Source organism: Pagrus pagrus (genome assembly GCF_965226575.1).
Source record: "Pagrus pagrus genome assembly, chromosome: 15".
In the NCBI taxonomy this organism is placed as follows: domain Eukaryota; kingdom Metazoa; phylum Chordata; class Actinopteri; order Spariformes; family Sparidae; genus Pagrus; species Pagrus pagrus.
In genome coordinates this window covers 15,807,542-15,825,544 of record NC_140199.1, presented here as the reverse complement: position 1 = coordinate 15,825,544, position 18,003 = coordinate 15,807,542, and the positions used below count along the sequence as shown (strand labels likewise).

At 40.6% G+C, this 18,003-nt stretch overlaps 2 protein-coding genes across 3 annotated transcripts; one reads left to right on the top strand and one right to left on the bottom strand.

The window, feature by feature from the left end:
* Window positions 1-1,760: 1,760 nt before the first annotated feature.
* Window positions 1,761-14,229, top strand: sgpl1 (sphingosine-1-phosphate lyase 1). Of its 2 annotated transcripts, none has more exons than XM_084376248.1 (14): window positions 1,761-1,917; window positions 5,074-5,239; window positions 5,851-5,918; window positions 6,299-6,446; window positions 6,598-6,677; window positions 7,449-7,577; window positions 7,682-7,770; window positions 8,303-8,411; window positions 8,499-8,597; window positions 8,688-8,834; window positions 9,097-9,335; window positions 9,448-9,594; window positions 9,690-9,810; window positions 11,566-14,229. In XM_084376248.1, exons 1-14 carry the CDS (start codon window positions 1,906-1,908, stop codon window positions 11,707-11,709), a joined length of 1,698 nt encoding a protein of 565 aa, XP_084232374.1. In that variant the 5' UTR covers window positions 1,761-1,905; the 3' UTR covers window positions 11,710-14,229. The 2 variants fall into 2 exon arrangements, with proteins under 2 accessions (XP_084232374.1, XP_084232375.1); XM_084376249.1 differs by lacking the exon at window positions 1,761-1,917 and adding an exon at window positions 3,913-4,094.
* A 51-nt stretch (window positions 14,230-14,280) lies between these two features.
* Window positions 14,281-17,297, bottom strand: pcbd1 (pterin-4 alpha-carbinolamine dehydratase/dimerization cofactor of hepatocyte nuclear factor 1 alpha). Its single transcript, XM_084376250.1, has 4 exons — window positions 17,144-17,297; window positions 16,290-16,421; window positions 16,104-16,184; window positions 14,281-14,782 (listed from the first exon to the last, which is right to left on the bottom strand). Exons 1-4 carry the CDS (start codon window positions 17,144-17,146, stop codon window positions 14,690-14,692), a joined length of 309 nt encoding a protein of 102 aa, XP_084232376.1. The 5' UTR covers window positions 17,147-17,297; the 3' UTR covers window positions 14,281-14,689.
* Between the last annotated feature and the right edge of the window lie 706 nt (window positions 17,298-18,003).

The following is an 18,003-nucleotide window of genomic DNA, read 5'->3' as shown; positions in this document are numbered from 1 at the left end:
TTATTAATTTAACTGACTGGTGAGGGCTCTAGATCAACATTAGATATAGTGAAATCAACAGGAGGATTAATTAATTAAATGAATAAAAGCCAACCCACTCTGAAGTTTGCAATTACTTTTCAAGAATCACAATTAGCCTAAATCGAGCCTTTAGAGAAAGTTATCTAACAAAAATAAAAGTCTTTTATTTTGTCCATTTTTACTAATGCTTTTGAATATCAGTGGTGCTGTGATGAAAACTTGGCATACAAACTATCCAGGGTAATTCAGCCACTTTGGACCTTTACCAGCTCTACAAACGAGTCTGTAGAAAGGATAAAAAACAGCAGTCTGTCACATATTTGCAGCCAACATGTGCACCACAGGCTGAGCTCACTGACTTATTGTTTCACAGACATTGGTCCATCATATTACATTATTTGTATTGTTTTTATGTCTTTTATTCTCATTTTATCAGCATGTCTGAATTTCTTTTCTTTTATAAAGCACTTTGAAACTTTGTGCTAAAAAAAGGCTGTATAAATAAAGTGTATTATTATATTATCGCCTCAGAAAATGAAAGAAATACAACAATTCCTTTGTTGTTCTTATATTTTCACTTTATCTGTCTAGTTTCAACATTAATATTAATGTAAAAAAGCAAAAACATTTCCTTTAACGGACTGGAATCTGTCTCACACAGACATCACAGTTGTATCTGCAGCCTGTGTCTTCATCATATTGTTGCCGTTGCAGGTGTAGTTGCAGTACCGCTGCTCGGCTGCTCTGCGGCGCTGTTCTCACTCCTAAAAACAAAACAACATGTCACGTTATAAAAGCAGGACCACATGGTGCCTTCGGGTAATGTCGAAAATATGGAAACAAAAAGTGGAATAAAGGTGAACAACCCATCACAGTTGTAAACAAAATACATCACCCTTTTCTATAAAACTTCACACACACGGCTTCTCACAGAAGAGTAGCTCAGTATCACGTGATACGTCAAAATAACAGTCTCACATCCATTTTAATTAATTCACTCAAAGTCATAGTTATCTTTAAGGACACAGTCTCTGTATTTTTGTCTGCGAATTTGGGAGTTTTAGCACTCTGCAGGTACCTTTTGAATTGTATGTACTGGTCCCAATGGTCTTACAATTTTGGCCAATAAATAGGATATGATAAGAATTACAGGGTTTATTATTTCCTCAACAGAAGTGAAAATAAAAAGCATCAGTCTCCAAACTTGATGAATTAAAATTTTTCAGTTAAACTTCCGGATTAAGAGTTGCTTTATGGATTGAGAAAATTCTTCTACCTCTTTCCAAACAACCCATTTTTAAAAAGCACAGCCACAAAGATGGACTCAAGTCTGTTTTTTTTTTTTGTCTGTTTGAAGAATACAAGATCAATATTTCTACTAGAAACTGCAATGTACGTATTCTAAATAAAGTTATAAAAAAAGATGATGCTGGTGTTTTCAGGGTATTTCTCAGTATTTCTAAAATCCTGGCTATGGTCCATGTTTAATTTTTTGTTATTGTTTTTATTGAGGGCACTGAAATGCCTCGGAGTTGGCTTTCACGACAGCATGTAAACGCAGCACCAGGTCTTTGCTAACTCATCCAGTGGTGGGTGTCAAACCGCGCGGCGCTCCGCTCTCACGAACAGCAGATCTACATATCACCTGCGTCACACGGACGCCATATTTGCACGTGATCGGACCTATCCACAGCGCCGTCAGATCTACTGCTCCTCGGGCCGCGCGCAGCCTGTTGGCTACTTCCTGACTCGGGGCTAGCTTGCTGCTGTGTTTGATAGTAGCATGTAAATGAGAGCCGAAGACTCAGAGCAGGCTGCTGGAGGTGACTTTCCCCGAGTAGCAGACGAGAAAAGAGGGCTTTCGGTGAGAGCTACCTCGACAACATGGATTACTTGGTAGGTGTCGCTTCACTTTAGTCTGTTTTTTCCCCCCACATTAAACACAGGACGGTGGCGGTGCTGCTACAAGACGCTCGAAGAGGCGAAGAGTTGTTTATCAATAGTGAAGTGAGCTAATGAGCCCACTTGTTTTGCTCTCAGGGATGCTCGAAGTCCACAAACAGTGTGTCTGATAGTGACTCTCGTTATCAAAGCCTTGTGTTACAGATAAATGGCTGGTTTTTGAAAGAAACATTCAACCTACATGCATACTATGGCTCCTGAGATGGGACACTTTACATGAAATGAGCCTAACACATAAGAAGACAATAAAGAAAGTCGTCAACTGTGCTGCCTGTGTAAAGCTTCAAGTTATGCTGCTATTAAGTCAAAATCTGCTTTCCTCTTTGATGAGGTGCCTGCTGTGTGTTAGAGCTCCCTCCTATTGTTTACTGTAGCACCCACTGTTTAAAATTAGAGATCCTGTTCTGTTCAACTTAAACCTGCAGGAAGTTTAAACAAAGCACTACTCTTAGTCCTGCCGCTAGAGAGCTGTTGAGATTTGTGGGATTTTCCTTAAAGGAGCAGAATCAAGTTGTGCTGATAGCAGACATCAGACAGAGGAGCCAGCACTAGAGGGCAGCTGCACGTCTGACACACATATAGATCTGCTGTCAATGCAAAATCGACCTCCAAACTGTGTCTGTCACAGTCTGGACTCCCTCAGGTCAAATCCAGGAAGAGAAAGAAGAAGTGACTCAAACAGCTTGATTTTGATTTACGGCTAAATGTCAGCTCATGTCACGATTGCGCTGAGGCTCTGAGGAAAACCTCCCACGGCTGTAATTATTCCCCCTTGAATGATTTCTGGATCTGTCTCTGACAACAAGCCACGGTGATGTCGTGCGTGCGCTCATAGTGGTGTTTTCCCTTGATGTATCCAGGAGCAGCCACCTCACACACCCCAGTACATTTCCATGAGAACATGACCTCCCCTCAGAGACAACAAAAGCTCTCCTTACAGAATAGTCAAACGCTGAATGAAGGGGAGCAAAGGAATGGGCGTCCACTGCTCGACAATGAGTCGGACAATGCTGCTAGTCTGCGAGTCTTTGTGTGAAGTCTGTATAAGTTTTCCTGAGGCAAAGATAGAACTGAATGGTTTAGAAAAAGTGTGGGTGGATAGAAAATGTGTTGGATAACAAAAAAGAGGCTTGTCTCTTGGCCTTTTGCACACATGTTAGATAACACAATTTAATCTTTCCTTTATGACTGATGCGTGACAACGGTCACTGATAGGCTTTACACCTTTACTCTACATTTACATACAGACATCATTATAAAAATTTGCAGCCTACACACATTAATGTCTTATTTTCCATTGCTTCCCACTCTGCCCTGTGCAGCCGATCTGGCTAAACCTGTATAAGAGCTAGCTATCCAGACGGGCAGGTATGACAGCTGCAGTCTGGGCAGGGGGGCGGACACCTGTGGCTCACTGACAGCCCTCCACTAAATTTCCGTTCACTAAAAAAACACTTGATTTTCTCAGCATCAAACTCTTTACGTTTGAATTTGATGTGATGCTTTGATTGATAAGGCTGAAATGATAACTCACATTCTTTCAGGTGGAGACAGACTGAGAGACTATCAGACATAATTAAGACAGTATCTTAATTGCACAATGAAATAAACTCATTATGCTATTATAGGAGGTTCATTTCAGGCAGACAAGGCTGGAAATACTTGAGATATTATCATTGAACCTTAAGCTTTCCTCCATCTGATTATGGCTGAGGTGGAGAAACAAGCCCTCTTGCTATCAGCCTGTTGTCATAAAAGCACAACTCAGGACAGATAATGGAAAGATAATTTTGATGTACCTATGAAGCAGCATTCAGAACAAATATCACATTTGTCAGTTATCTGAATTGCTTGATGTACAATTTCATTTATAGTTCTGTCTATTGGTAAGGCCACTGTCTTGTCTGATCCTGATTGATTGCAAAACATCCCATCAGCTGGCTGGATGTGTTGTTGGCAGTCTGGTAGGTGGGCGGAGTCCAGTGAGAGTGATCTATTTAGCTCCGAGCGTTTTCTCACTCTCACCTGGAGAACCAAGAGACGAACGTCTGAAAACCTGCTGAGAGTATAAGTGTGGTGGCGGCTCTGTAGGTCCGATCATGTCTTCTGATGTAAGTGCTTGAATTTGTGATTTATGATATTGCTTTATATATGAACAAAACACCACTAACCAGCAGTAATACACATGTTCATAGTTATTCATATTCTAGGATCATTTTGGACGTCTTCGGAGCTGTAGCTACTAGTCAGTTAATTGGCAACTGTTTTGATAATCGATAAATCATTTTCAGTAATTTTCTAATTAAAAATTGGGTAAAAAAATGTCTCATTCCAGCTTCTTAAATGTGAATATTTCCAGGTTTCTTTACTCCTCAGTGACGGTAAACTCAATATCTTTAGGTTATGGACAATGCAAGACACTGTTCAACATTTTTCACTATTGTCTGACATTTTATGAATCAAACAACTAATCTTTCAATCTAGAAAATCATTGTCAGATTAACAGACAATGAAAATTATTGTTACTTGCAGCCCTAGACATTTTTAACTTCAACATGTTGGCAATGTATGTTCTAGCACTAGGCGAAGCTCCTTTAAAAAGTTACTTTTTAAAGTAACTAGTTACAAAGTTACTCTTCCTTAAGAGTGCTTTGTTGGAGACAGTCAGTGTTTTGAAATTCAAGGCATATTTTTAAGGAATTTCAAGGCAAATCAATTTTTAACTATTCTAGTTCGCTGTTTAGGAAGTACTAAGACTGTAGATGTTGAATAAGCAGCATGGCATTTACAAATGATGACTAACTTTCAACATCACAGGGTTGAAAATCATCACTTCCCCATTTTTCTTTAGTCACGAGAAAAGATGTGTTGACATATATTTGCAGTGACGCAAGTTTTTGTGGATTTTTTGCATTATGACATAAATGATGTGTGCTGAACAGTCTGCCACAAAACCCACGCAATCCTACATATTGTTACATGAAAAGCATAAATCATGCCGTTAAAATTATGTTCTGCACCCGTAAAATCTTTTGTGAATCCAAAACAACCTTCACATATTGTAACAGATGCATGTGTCTGTGTGTCCAGAGTGCCTTGGAAGTGTATAAGGAGATGCTCCTGGTTTACCTGGAGGAGGGCCGGCGGCAGGTCAACTCCCACTGCGCGGACCTGGAGCCATGGCAGATCATCGGAGCCACTTTCATCACCACGCTGGGAGCAGTCTGGATCAAAGGCTTCCTCTTCCAGCAAGAAAGTAATCTTTCACACGTGATGCATGGGTAGAAAGTAGGCCTGCTGGGAACTAAATCAGGTGCTAACACAGGGAGGCCATGTTCACAAAGCGTTTGGAGTCAATGCTCCTTTTCGGCTGGTTTAATAATGTGTGAGTTTGGTTGCCACACTGTAATTTTCAGTCATATTCTCTGAGCTTTTAACATGAGGTTTGACCTCCTGTGTGGTATTTCAAAATGTGGTCTGAGCAAAGAAAATGAATAGCTTCCTGGTAGCTTCCCTCGTATATATTGACGACTTGTTTCTACTGTCTGTTTGACTAAGAAATTCCTTCAATCAACAAGACTTTCTAGATGTGCTATCAATCAATCAGTGGTTGAATTCCACAGCAACAAGGTCGGCTCCACCCGTCTGACTTCAGCTCTGAAAGTTGGTTAGAGTGAGTCTTCTTTAAGGAAACAAGTAGGAAAACATGATCAGAATGAAAAGCTTTGTGAACATGGCTCCAGATTTCATAAGCCACGTCTTGTCTCGACGTGTGATTATGGGTCATAGTCAGCTGTTCAATGTTTGTGGTTGCATGTGTGCCAGCCTTTTCACCACAGCTGCTGCCTTTGTGTTTTTGGCTAATAGGTCTCAGATCCCGGATCAAGAAGCAGTGCTTTCGACTCATCAGAAAAATACCCTTTGTTGGGGGGAAGGTAAGTATCAGTGGTGAATCTGTTCCTTCTTTTCTCAGCAGATGTGCAATGATTGTACTGTCTGAGGCTCTTATGAGTCATTCTTAGATGACTGAGTAAAGCATGTTGCAGGGCGGGTGGGGGGGGGGGGGGGGGGGGTCAGACCTTTGGCACACTTACAGTAACATCATGCACTGGAGATAACAGTGGGTTACTTCTGGTCATTATGAGGAAACTTTCAGATTTTATCAAAAGTGTTGCTAGTGGACATGTTGTCACGTTCAGTCTGAAACACAGTCACTTCACATTCACTCATTTTAGGGAATGATATGCTTTACTGTTGTTTTTACTGCAGAGACAGTCGATGCCCATAAATTAACTTTGTCCTCTCTTTATAACAGATTCAGAGCCAGCTCAACAAGGCGTTGGATGACATGTCTGCCAGTCTCTGTACTCTGAAGGAGGGGATGAGCTACACTAAACAGCTGCCCTCTAAAGGCCTCTCTCAGAACCAAGTGCTGGATAAAATCAGAGAGTACGAGACTCTGAGTAAGTCATCATTCATTCCTGAGCTTCAGGGTTCATTATCTCTAAAGCTGACTGTCTGAAAACTATTTTCAGTCTACATTACTTTTAAGAAAACTAGTGGCCCTTTCCTTCCTATTTCTTTGAGAATAAACAGAGATTTCTGTCGTTGCAGATGAGGTGCAGTGGGAGAAAGGATGTGTTTCAGGTGCAGTGTACTGGGGTGATGAATCACTGACCAAACTCCTGGTGAAGGTATGCATCTTTGTTCACATCTCTGGACTTTGGCATTCCAAGCACCAGTTGTCAAGGTTGAACGTGAATACATATTGGTTTTCGCTACAGTAAGCAGAACTCAGTTATTTTCTGTGTGGTTTTTGTATTTTTTGAACAACAACTCCCTTTTTTTGCCTCTTAAGGTGTAGTGTGTAATGTGTATGTCAGAATTTAAGTTTAAAACATTCAGAAAATGAACTAAAATCATCAACTGAATGCGAAGAAACAAATAACATTTTTAACGCTAAATCAAAGACAAACCGTGAGTTTTCTTTGTTTGACAAGCTCTCTTAGCTTTTTTAGTCTAAAAAATAAACAAAATAAACTCACAAAATGTCAAGAAAGGAAATATTCTTACACCGATTTTCCTTACTAAACAGAAAAATACAATTCACTTCTCTCTTCTCTCTCTCTTAGTTTGCCTTGTTATATGCTTCATAAAAGCTCTACAGATATAAAATAAAACTCACTCAATCATAGTTCTGATACGAACCACTGTAAATCACCCAGTCTGGCCATGTTCACAGGGAGGCTACTAAATCCAGTTGCTTTGCCCATGACGTAAACACCATCACTCCCCTGTTGCCCAGGGCTACTAACTGCACAGCGTACCGAGCTAACTAGCTGACAGCAGCAAGTCCCCACAGTTATACATTTTACACGATTTTTTACACTTTGCATTTTTTTTTGAAAGGGACTACTGCTGCAGTTGTTTGTGTTTCATGCAGATCTTTACTTTTGTGTTGCCAGGTATATGGAGATTTTGCGTGGAGCAACCCGCTTCACCCAGACATCTTCCCTGGTGTAAGAAAGATGGAGGCAGAGGTTGTCAGAATGTCTTGCACACTCTTCCACGGTGGACCTAACTCCTGCGGCACAGTAAGTTATCATAGACATTGGCACACACATTGTGTAAGTTAAGGACGGAAGGACCTATAGCATTGATTGATTTAACCTAAACAACTTTCTGTCTTTTTGTCCAGGTTACTTCAGGGGGAACTGAGAGCATCCTGATGGCCTGCAAGGCTTACAGAGACATGGCGTATGAACGAGGTGTCAAATACCCCGAAATGTAAGAGGAGCTTTATTAAGGTTGAAGAGCAATTTCAGCTTTTTTGTTATCAGTCCATTTGTCTATCTAGGTCTTGTACAAGCTTCAGTCGATAGAACAGCTAAAGAGTAACAGGAAACTGGGTGAGAGACATGCAGCAAAGGGCCACAGATCTGTTTTGAATCCTGGGGGGCTGCGGCAAGAATACAGCCTCTGTACATGTGGCACACGCTCTACCAGCTGAGTTACTGGGGCGCCCCTTAACTTCCTCCTGTTGTCGTATCTGATTTTGAGAAGAAAAAAGCACATTGCAGGTGGCTGGCTTTCTCAGAACTCGCAGCACCTCTTGTCTCTCAAATGTCTCACCTTTATTTGGCTTTTTTTCTTACAATCTGAATTTTTAAACATGCAAAACATGTATAGGGTAGGGCTGTACTTAATCATGGTCATGCTTATAAAGAAAACTCGAATTAAATACTTGAAGACATGGGCCAATTTTACGGCTTGTTCTTGACTTGTGTTTTCCACTAACATTATGTTCGTGTTTTTCCAGTCTTGCACCTGTGAGCGTCCACGCAGCCTTTGACAAAGCAGCACATTACTTTGGGATGAAGCTCATTCACATTCCCCTGGACAAGAAAACTATGAAAGTAGACGTGAAGGTGAATATACAGTATACATATTAGCTAATCGACTGCTATTCTTAGACGTTAGTTGTTATTATTATTTATTGTTTCTTCTCTTTCAAGGCAATGAAGAGAGCCATCACCAAGAACACCGCCATGCTCGTGTGCTCAGCGCCTCAGTTTCCTCATGGAATCATGGATCCCATTGAGGAAGTATCAAAGGTTTGAAGTGAAACATTTTCCCACTATAAATATGTCCTGAAATGAAACGGGGAAGTCAAATCTCTGAAACTTTCCCTCGGTGTGTTCCAGCTGGCTGAACGTTACAACCTCCCGCTGCATGTGGATGCCTGTCTGGGAGGTTTTCTCATTGTGTTCATGGCCAAGGCTGGTTACCAACTCGCCCCGTTTGACTTCAGGTTAAAAGGTGTTACCAGCATTTCTGCAGACACCCACAAGGTAAGGAGTGGCTATTTATTCCCTTCAGATCTTTAAAGCTCACTGACTTACTCTTTTCTCACACTTGTGTTCTTCCCTTCACCAAAAGAACAAATACACAAGGTTTAAAAAAAGTTATATCGAATAAAAAATCCTGGAAATAGACATTGTAGTTGGTATAATGTAAAAATCATGGAATTTAAAGTTCAGTGTTTTATTTTAAGAGGCTCTAGGCCGTTTCATAGTATTTTAACCCTGTGTGTGTTCCTGCATTCCTCTCCAGTACGGTTACGCCCCCAAAGGTTCCTCAGTGATCCTGTACAGCGATAAAAAGTACCGTCACTACCAGTACTTTGTAGCTCCAGACTGGCAGGGGGGAATCTATGCCTCGCCCTCTGTTGCAGGCTCCAGGCCGGGAGGAATCATCGCTGCCTGCTGGGCCACCATGATGCACATGGGAGAGAGCGGATACATCGACGCAACCAAGAAGATCATTAGCACTGCACGCAAAATCAAAACAGAGTAAGACACTTCACACTTGTTGACACGAAAGCAGAGCTCTTGAATTTTTATTTCATAGGTCATTTATCTTATCGCCTTCAATGTGTACATTTGTTGTTTTTATTATTGACAGAATCCGCAAGATAAAAGGCGTGACTGTGTTTGGAGATCCAGAGGTGTCGGTGGTGGCAATAGGCTCAGATGTTTTTGATATTTTCCGCCTGTCTAACGCACTGACGACAAAGGGCTGGAATTTGAACACACTGCAGTACCCATCCAGGTATTGTACAAAAAAAAAATAGTAACGATCATTTAAAATTGTAGCATTTATGATTAGTCAAGAATGTAACAAGTGTATGATCTTCTCTCTCCCAGCATCCACATCTGTTGCACAGTTCTGCACACACAGCCGGGTGTCGCTGACCGGTTTGTCCGTGATGTCAAAGAGCAGGTTGCCATCATCATGAAGAACCCCAAAGAGAAAACCACAGGAATGGTGAGCTAGTTCTGCTTACACACTTGTTGAATATACAGCAAAAGATTTAAATAGTACACAAGCCTTTAAAAGTGTGTGTCTGTCTTATCAACCCAAACAACAAGTATGTACAAGGACACTGCTGCACTAAACAAGTTGGCTTTTGAGGCTATTCTATAACAGAATAAGTACTAATTTAGTTTAAGGTCTTATTTTGTAGATAGAAGCAGCACATCCCTAAGGGGATGTGGGAAAACTTGTACTTCTGGTCAGGCTTTACTTTGATGAATAGAAGAATAAACAAGATAAGCCTCACTTGTAATTACTTGCGCATTTAAGTTTCCTACAACACAAATCTGACGTCAATGAAGATTTTGGTAACACTTGACACATGGACACAATGTGTGTAACCCTTCAAGGCCATCTTATCTTTACCTCTAGACACTTGAAGCCTCCTTAGATTAAGTAAGGCAAATGTGTAGGATGCTGAGCCCTTTAAGGTTAACTAACCATGTCAATGGTCAAAATTAAACCTTTTTGTCCCAAATTTTCTACCACAATGACTGGACTTGTATTACACCCTGCAAGTTATTTAAAGAGAAACTAGCATTTAGAAAATTACATTGTTTAAAATGCTGTAATTAAACTCTCATCTATATTTAAGGCCACACTTTAATCTAATCTTTTACCAGCTGGTAATTACAGGCAAGTGTGAGAAAGTACAATTACCATTTGTATTGCGGCATTACAAACCATGTGAAATATGTTTACCAGGCTCTGCTGTTTACTACGCTGTTGATACACGTGGCAATTTGTTTTCGTCATTGACTCAATTCGACACAAGCTGCATGTGCAGTTGTGTGTTTTTAAGTAGTGGAAACTCCACCCAACTGGCACAAACCTGCGTTGCACCAGTCAGGTTGGTTAAGAGCACACCCATGAATGATGCGTCACCTTCATTTTAATAATAGAAATGAAAACAATGGCCAAATGTAGAGTTATAGAGAAATACACCCTGAGATTTACACTAAAATACAAATGATATACAAAAATGAAATCAATTGACAAATTTAGAGTTTGTTTTCAATGTCTTTATGTATTTTTTTTTATTATTTACGTGACAATTTTAGTAGTAGGCTAACAGAGGAGGCTTTCAAACTCTAAATCCCCCTGGTAGGCACAAGAGAGTTGCAGGGGTTTGCGGAGGGAGAGAAATTAGGTACAGACGCTATAAGGTGAAATAAATGGGTGCAGTGCTCTAAAAACAACAGGAAGTTAGTTATGATCAACACAGTCTGCAGTTGGAGCCGCTGCAGAGGCTCTGACACATACTACAGAGGAGATTAAGGTACTTTAAAGCCATTTGAGCCTGATTGCCACAATTTATGCTATAAAAGGTACTCTGATGAGATCTGAATACACAGACTTGATACACATATTTTTAGAGTCAGTATTACTCTATTTGGTCTGAGGGGCGGGGGTGAGCGTCAGACTTTGAAAACCTCTGTGCCAACCTCTCCATATACAGCTAAGAAAAAATATGCTCCCTCGGGGTTGTTGAAAGGTTTGCTGGGGGATTTAGGAGCAGAACAGTTACAGACGCTCAAGTAGTCAAGACAGGGTTGTAAGTGGTCGCACCAAGAAAAGTAAATCGTCAAACACTTCCTTAAATGTTCTGAACGCCATAGTCTGATTATCTAATAGTGTTAAAGGATACAAGTGTGTGATTTATTTTATTACTGGTGTAAACTCACTCATGTCTTCCTGCTGCTTCAGGGAGCGATCTACGGCATGGCCCAGTCCATCCCAGACAGATCCATGGTGACAGAGATCTCCCAAGGTTTCTTGGACTGTCTCTACAGCACTGAGGTGGCCAAGTCAAACACCAGCCACATGAACGGCAACGGCAAAGCCCACTGAAGCAGGACTTGGCCCTCCTGGTTCGAACCCGTCGCACGCAGGGAAACCCGCTTGCCTCCTTCCAGAGTTAATCGCTCAATGGTTGCCTTATCTTGCATACATAGACCATACGGAAAAACATCTGCAAAGATCTTTGAAGCACAAGCCATCGTCATTTGAATCAGCCCAGAGGGATGTGAGAGAAGAAATGACTGGTTCCAAACATGTTTTAGTCTTTTCATTTGATCAATGTAGTGGAAGTGTGTGAGTTTGTGTGTGTTATTTTATTTGTTTAAAAAGTCCATTTCAATTTTTGCTTTTCTTTAATTCATATGTCTGTCATAATCTTTTTTTTTTTGTCAGAACATTTCAGCTTGCTGCCATCACTGCTTCACTCTCTGTGATGACTCAGCAGAAACACAGACCACTGATAGCTTGTAAGAAGCGCTGTGCTGCCCTCTAGCATGGCACGTGACGTACTGCTCTAGACCGGCTCTACATGCAGAGGCCTGTCGAAGGTGTTATCATGAAATAGTTCTCTGGAAAACAGCATTTATACTGTAAAAGCACTGCAACGCCCTGACAGGAGCATATCAGGTTAATCTGTAAATCACTTGAAACTGCAATTCTGATGTTATGGTAGAAGTTTGTCTGTAAGCATGATCGTGCATGTCCTTGTTTGTCAGCACTCGATGACATTCATTTAGTTTTAAGTCTGCATTCGTGGTCCATCGCAGCGTTTGGATTTGTAGGCAGTGGGAGAATGATTAACATTGTGGGAGCTTTTAATGCCATTAATATTCCATTTAATTATCTTTAGATTTAAATTGGGAGAAGTTGCAACTAGGGCATGAATATTTTGAAAGTGGCTTCCGGACGCTTATCAGCCACTTTGTTTATTTTGTTGTTTGTTTTTCAGAAAAGGAAAAGGGCTTTTTTTTTCACGCAGTAGCTGAAATACAACAAAAGGTGTAACATCCTTTAACAGACTGGACTGAAGACTGGTTCCAACCCGGGTCTATAACTTAATATTTCCTCTATAGTCACCTGTGTACCACCTTATTTTAATAATTTGTCTCCTAATTCAATCTACCTCAGTTTCTACTCAATGCAAATATCACTTATTCATCCATTGAAACACATTCTAACAGGGCAACCATTTCTGACATTATTAACTTACGTTGTTTAGATATTTGACTGTACTCAAAGTGTTATTAGACACACTGAAACTGAAAGAAAACAGAGTCACTGTGATAGAGGTTTTCTTGGGACGGACTCATTCCCAGCCTTGTCTGAATGTGGATATATTAGGTTAGATATCCATTCAGCAGGATATTTACACATTAACTAACAGGTTGACAACTTAACGATGCATATTGTAACACCAAAAGGACCTTTTATCATTCTTTTCTTTCTTTCCTAATATTGCTTGTTGAAATTGTGTATTTCCATGAAATTATTTCCATGTCTGTGCAATACGTACCTTTTTTTCTTTTATGAAGTGAAACAAAGGGGAATGCTCTATTACTGTTTAAGAGATAAATCATTAGACGCATAGCATTGAATGATAGCATATCTGCCTTGTTAGAGTAATTTAACCATTTGTGTGACCACTGGGTGTTTATTAATCACTCTAATTTGTGAGTCTGTTTTGTGACTTGTGTTTTCAAGTTTAAAGAGATTAGGTGTGAATGTATGTAGGTTCTTTCATGTGCATTTTTTTTTTGTTACATCAAAGAAAGAGGACATAACACCCCCACTAACGCTCATCATCATGTGTCCATTCGTCCTTAAATACCTTGCCCAACAGGGTGTGGAAACCCATGCCCGTGCAAAAAAAGAGACTTTTCCAATAATGACTCATCCCGTTTGCAAAAATTGTGATGATTGAATGGCCACAAAAATCTCCTTTGATTAAAAAAATACATGTAAATTCCTCTTTAGGCATTATCTGAAAGTGACTACACGCTTACAGGTCTGCAGAGAAAATCTATCCTGGTCTGTGTTGTCGTAGGTTTACGGACATTATGTAGCAATAATGAGCGTTCACCTCTGTGCCTTCAGAGGTTTGAACTCATGACGTCATAGCAGATTTTCCTCAGGGAATTGGCTCCATAACAGCAACATAATTAAAGGTCCACTGGCCTTTCAGACATACACCGGTTGGACATGGACCTTCAAGTATAATGCAATCAAATACATCCTTACGTCAGTCTTAAAATGTTTAATTTTAGTACTGGATTGCATTATCTTTAATGTTTTCTTTATGACTATTGTCCACCACTACTGTACACTTTGTCATCATGTGAGGCTCTGAATGTAAAAGGTTTAAAGATTTTTGTTTAATCTCTGTTCATGTCAGACTGCATCCTTGTTTAGCAAATGTATTTTAAGTTAGGAAGCACCTGCTGCTTCCTTTTTAGAAAATGATCCATAGTAAATGCTGTTAACCCATTTAGAGCAGTTAACACAGTTGCACTCTTCGCTGACCACAGCAGTTGTCTACATTGTTGTGTTTTCAATAAAATGCATTCAGTCTGATGAGAGGAATCATATTCTGGTCATTTTTCAGTTAAGACAAGAACAGCTTGATGGAGAAATAACATTTACTACATTACGGTACAGTACAAAAACATTTGGCACAGAAGGCACTAGTTTTGACAGAAGGACACATGTACCACTGTGAGTGTTAACTGTATAAACAAGTTGAATAGTTGCCGAGGCGTTACTTGAATGACTTTAATGTGTAAACATGATTTTACTATTTATCTTTGGCCAGTAATCTCATTTATTCACCAAGCACAAAACAAAAAACATCAACATTTTTTAAAGTCATTGGACCCTTTGCAGTGACCTACACCTAGAGCTACATCATTCACAATGCATTGAAAGTAATTGGTTCATATTCTTTGGAATTACAGGTCACGTCCTCAGACGTTTCCTCTCCGTGGAATGAAGAAATGAAAGACTGACTTCCAGAATGACTGTTAATGTGTGTCGTTCACATCAGTGACGCCTGGTCAATGAAAGTGGCCAAAGTGATGTCACGCTGGGACAACCCCCCACAGTCATGTGTGCTGAGAGTGATCTGAACCTGAGGGAACAAAGGACAATGGAGCAGAAGAAGAAAAAAACTGTGAGCATGACACTCATCATGTGACTAGAACAGACTTAAGTTAAAATTAGTAGATTTGAGTGTGTTCGATTGCCAACTTCACAAAAAATACAGATAAACATCTACCCCAGCCTCCATGTGCAACAAATTGGAGTTTAAAGGATAAAAGCAGCTGATGTGTCAGCTGAGGCGAAGACCTTTAAAGCAGTCAAAGTGTTATTTGTTGTGATAAAACTAGTTGAGATGACCGTTGAAAGGTGAGCACTGAAAGTAGCTGCAGTGACAGCATTATTGAAATGTCAGTTCAGATGACACACTGACATCAACTGAAACGTCAGTTAAAAAGTAAATATTACAATTTTGACTTTCTTAAAAGAAAATGTGTAGGCAGAAGATATACTAAAGTTTAAATTCAAATATTATATTCACACTACGTGCCTCACTTACAAGATTGAGAAGTGAAAATAAAAGTATTTTCAACCTCCATATATTGATTTTTTAGCCACACGGGCAACACATTAACATGCTGCAGAGAAAACACTGACATATTATCACTTCAGGTGATGTGAACATGGTAGCAAACAGCGTGCAGACGCAGAGCAACGTTAGCATTCATTTGGTGTCGTGTTCCTGGTCAACTGGTCGATGTAAGACCAATATTCACTTCATTTTAGCTTTGATTCAGTCACCACCAATAGAAATATCTGGGCCTGACTCGTTAGCTGCTAAATACTCCACTATGTTTACCATCTAGCTGCCAAATACGTCTGTCAGCTGAACTGGTAGCGTCCAGAGAGTTCATCAAAGCTTTTAGCTGAAAGCAACTCCATGCTTTGTCTGGACGTGAGAATTAAAGTTGCAGGCTGTAAAAGCCAAACAATAAGCTGAAAGACACTAAAACCCTGGATATAGCCCTCCCACTATTCACTTTGTTTGGATGACAAACAACTGGTCCAGTGTGCAGGATGTGGGTGGATCTATTGTCAGAAATAGATTTAAATATTCATAATTATGTTTTCATTAGTGTAGCACCTGAAACTTAGAATCATTGTGTTTTTGTAGCCTTAGAATGAGCCTTTTTTTATTTACAGAGTCCGCCATGTTTGTACACTAGCAGCCTTTTGCGTTTTTAGCAGCCACCATAGGGGAGGGTGAGGCGAGGGTATTTCAATTGGTTGTAATCTGCAACCTCACTATATGGCACTAAATCCTGCACACTAAAGTTCTTAGGTCCAGCTGTGACGTATTCACTGTTTATAGAATTCAGGATCATAATGTCCTTTTTCATTGACTTTTATACCTTATTATAGACATTGAACCACTCAGGATGATGGTCCATCTTCTCAGCTTGTAAAGCCACTCTGGACATGAAACCAAAAGCCTGTAAGAAAAGAACATCATATCCTCAAATCATGCAGCCATGTTTATACATAACATACAGTAGTTGTGCAGAGCTGAGTGCAATAAACTATGATAAAGTAGGAACCTGATTGAAGTCCTTAAAAATAAACTCTTTGTAAATGGCGTCCCGTCCCACGACCTCCACCCACTGGGCGTTGCGTAGCAGGGGGAGTAGGTGGGCCCTCTCCTCCTCAGTCAGACCCTGAATTTTACCAGCCTGGTGGGACAGAGCAGAGGTAACGTTGCAGCAGATCTGAGAGGGGCAGCTTCACAAACACAAACTGTGATTGGTCACATAGGATCCCATCTGGAAACAATGAGAGGCTGCTTCCTGCTTTAAAAAATAGCTGGTTCAAAGGTATTTGGTGGTTGTGGGAGGGGGCGGGACTCCCTTTTGGTCACTCAGTTATAATCTTGACACATGATGCAGGGTCACATGGACTCATTCATGACCCCTGAAATTTAGACTGCACTGTCAACATTTCATAACACTTCCCAAATAGATTTCTGACTTTATTGCGCAACCAAGAGGGGACTTTTGAAGGCTTTGTCCACATGAGCGCTAATGGTTACAAAGCAAAAGAGCAAACAGATGTCACAACCAGAGCAATGACATCAACTGGTATCATAGCAACGCTCTAATCTGCTCAATCAGTGGAGCACACAGACAATACCCACTGGCTTAAACCTGTCTATTCATCACACACAGTGGCTTAACACACACACACAAAGCTCATGCCATTCTTCTATCTGCAAAATCACGCTGTTACATATGAGACTTTGTTTTAAATCTCTCTGGACACCTGTAATAAAACATTATCCAGTGGACTTTTAGACTATGAGAGTGAATAAATAGCAACAGGTGTGTGTGAGGCAGTAAGCAGGCCTGTGTGACACACCACACTGGACACACACACCGTAGAGAGGTTGTGTACTCACCATGTTTGCAGAGTGTTTTCATGCACAGAGGAGGATCAGCTCCAGCTCCCTGTTGCACAGAGGAAAATCCGCTGTGGCAGCCAGTGAGAGCAACTGGAATGAATCCATCCGACACATGAGCCGTAGGTCCCGCTTAGCTGCCCCCGCACAAGCCTGAGCAGAAATCCTCACTGCTGATAGGTTACTCAGCCTCCTGTCAGCACAGGTTTAATCATAAACTGTCATCTGTTGCATGAGGCATGCGTGAGGCCAGCTATTGTAGCAGGACTCAACAATTAAAGGGCCGTTGCAGCAGTGTTTGCTGTGTGATGAAAGGATAATAGTCTGTTTTATATTGTATATGCACGCATATTATACATGAACTCAAACTTCGGAATAATAGCCTGCTGTTAATGATGTCACTGTTCAACAGGACAGCAGATTTTAAAAGCTGACTGGGGTTCATGTCAAAGGTTAATGAGCTGCTCCTGTGAGAGTGCCCCGGTGAACTCATCTGTCACAGTGAGCGCTCAGGGAAATGAACTGGTTAATGAAATGAGGAGAGGGAGAGGATGTGACAAGTGATCAGCATTTAACAGTTGGCTGGATGAGGAAATGAGAATAGTGCTCCAGTGTTTTAGTTAGAAATGAAGGCATGCTGGGACTTCGAACAAAGAGATTAGATTGGGGTTAAATGGTTGTATAAATTGTGTTTGGAAACGTAGCTTAGCCCTCTGACTTCTACATTAATACACACACTTACTGATTTAAAGGGACAAGTCACCCGAGAAAACAAAGACAGAGGGAAAGAGCTGGAGGGCATCATTTTGCTAAATAAATAATGATACATGATAGACCAAGGATTGGGGTAAAGCTTCTGC

Bases quoted from the DNA above. Each gene is read 5' to 3' on its own strand.
- sgpl1 (XM_084376248.1), top strand. The intron at 5,240-5,850 runs GTAATCTTTCAC...TTTGGCTAATAG, and splicing joins CTTCCTCTTCCAGCAAGAAA to GTCTCAGATCCCGGATCAAG. The intron at 8,412-8,498 runs GTGAATATACAG...TTCTCTTTCAAG, and splicing joins CTATGAAAGTAGACGTGAAG to GCAATGAAGAGAGCCATCAC.
- pcbd1 (XM_084376250.1), bottom strand. The intron at 16,185-16,289 runs GTTCCTACTTTA...CTTTTCTTACAG, and splicing joins TTTTTAAGGACTTCAATCAG to GCTTTTGGTTTCATGTCCAG. The intron at 14,783-16,103 runs GTATAAAAGTCA...TTGTTCCCTCAG, and splicing joins GGTTCAATGTCTATAATAAG to GTTCAGATCACTCTCAGCAC.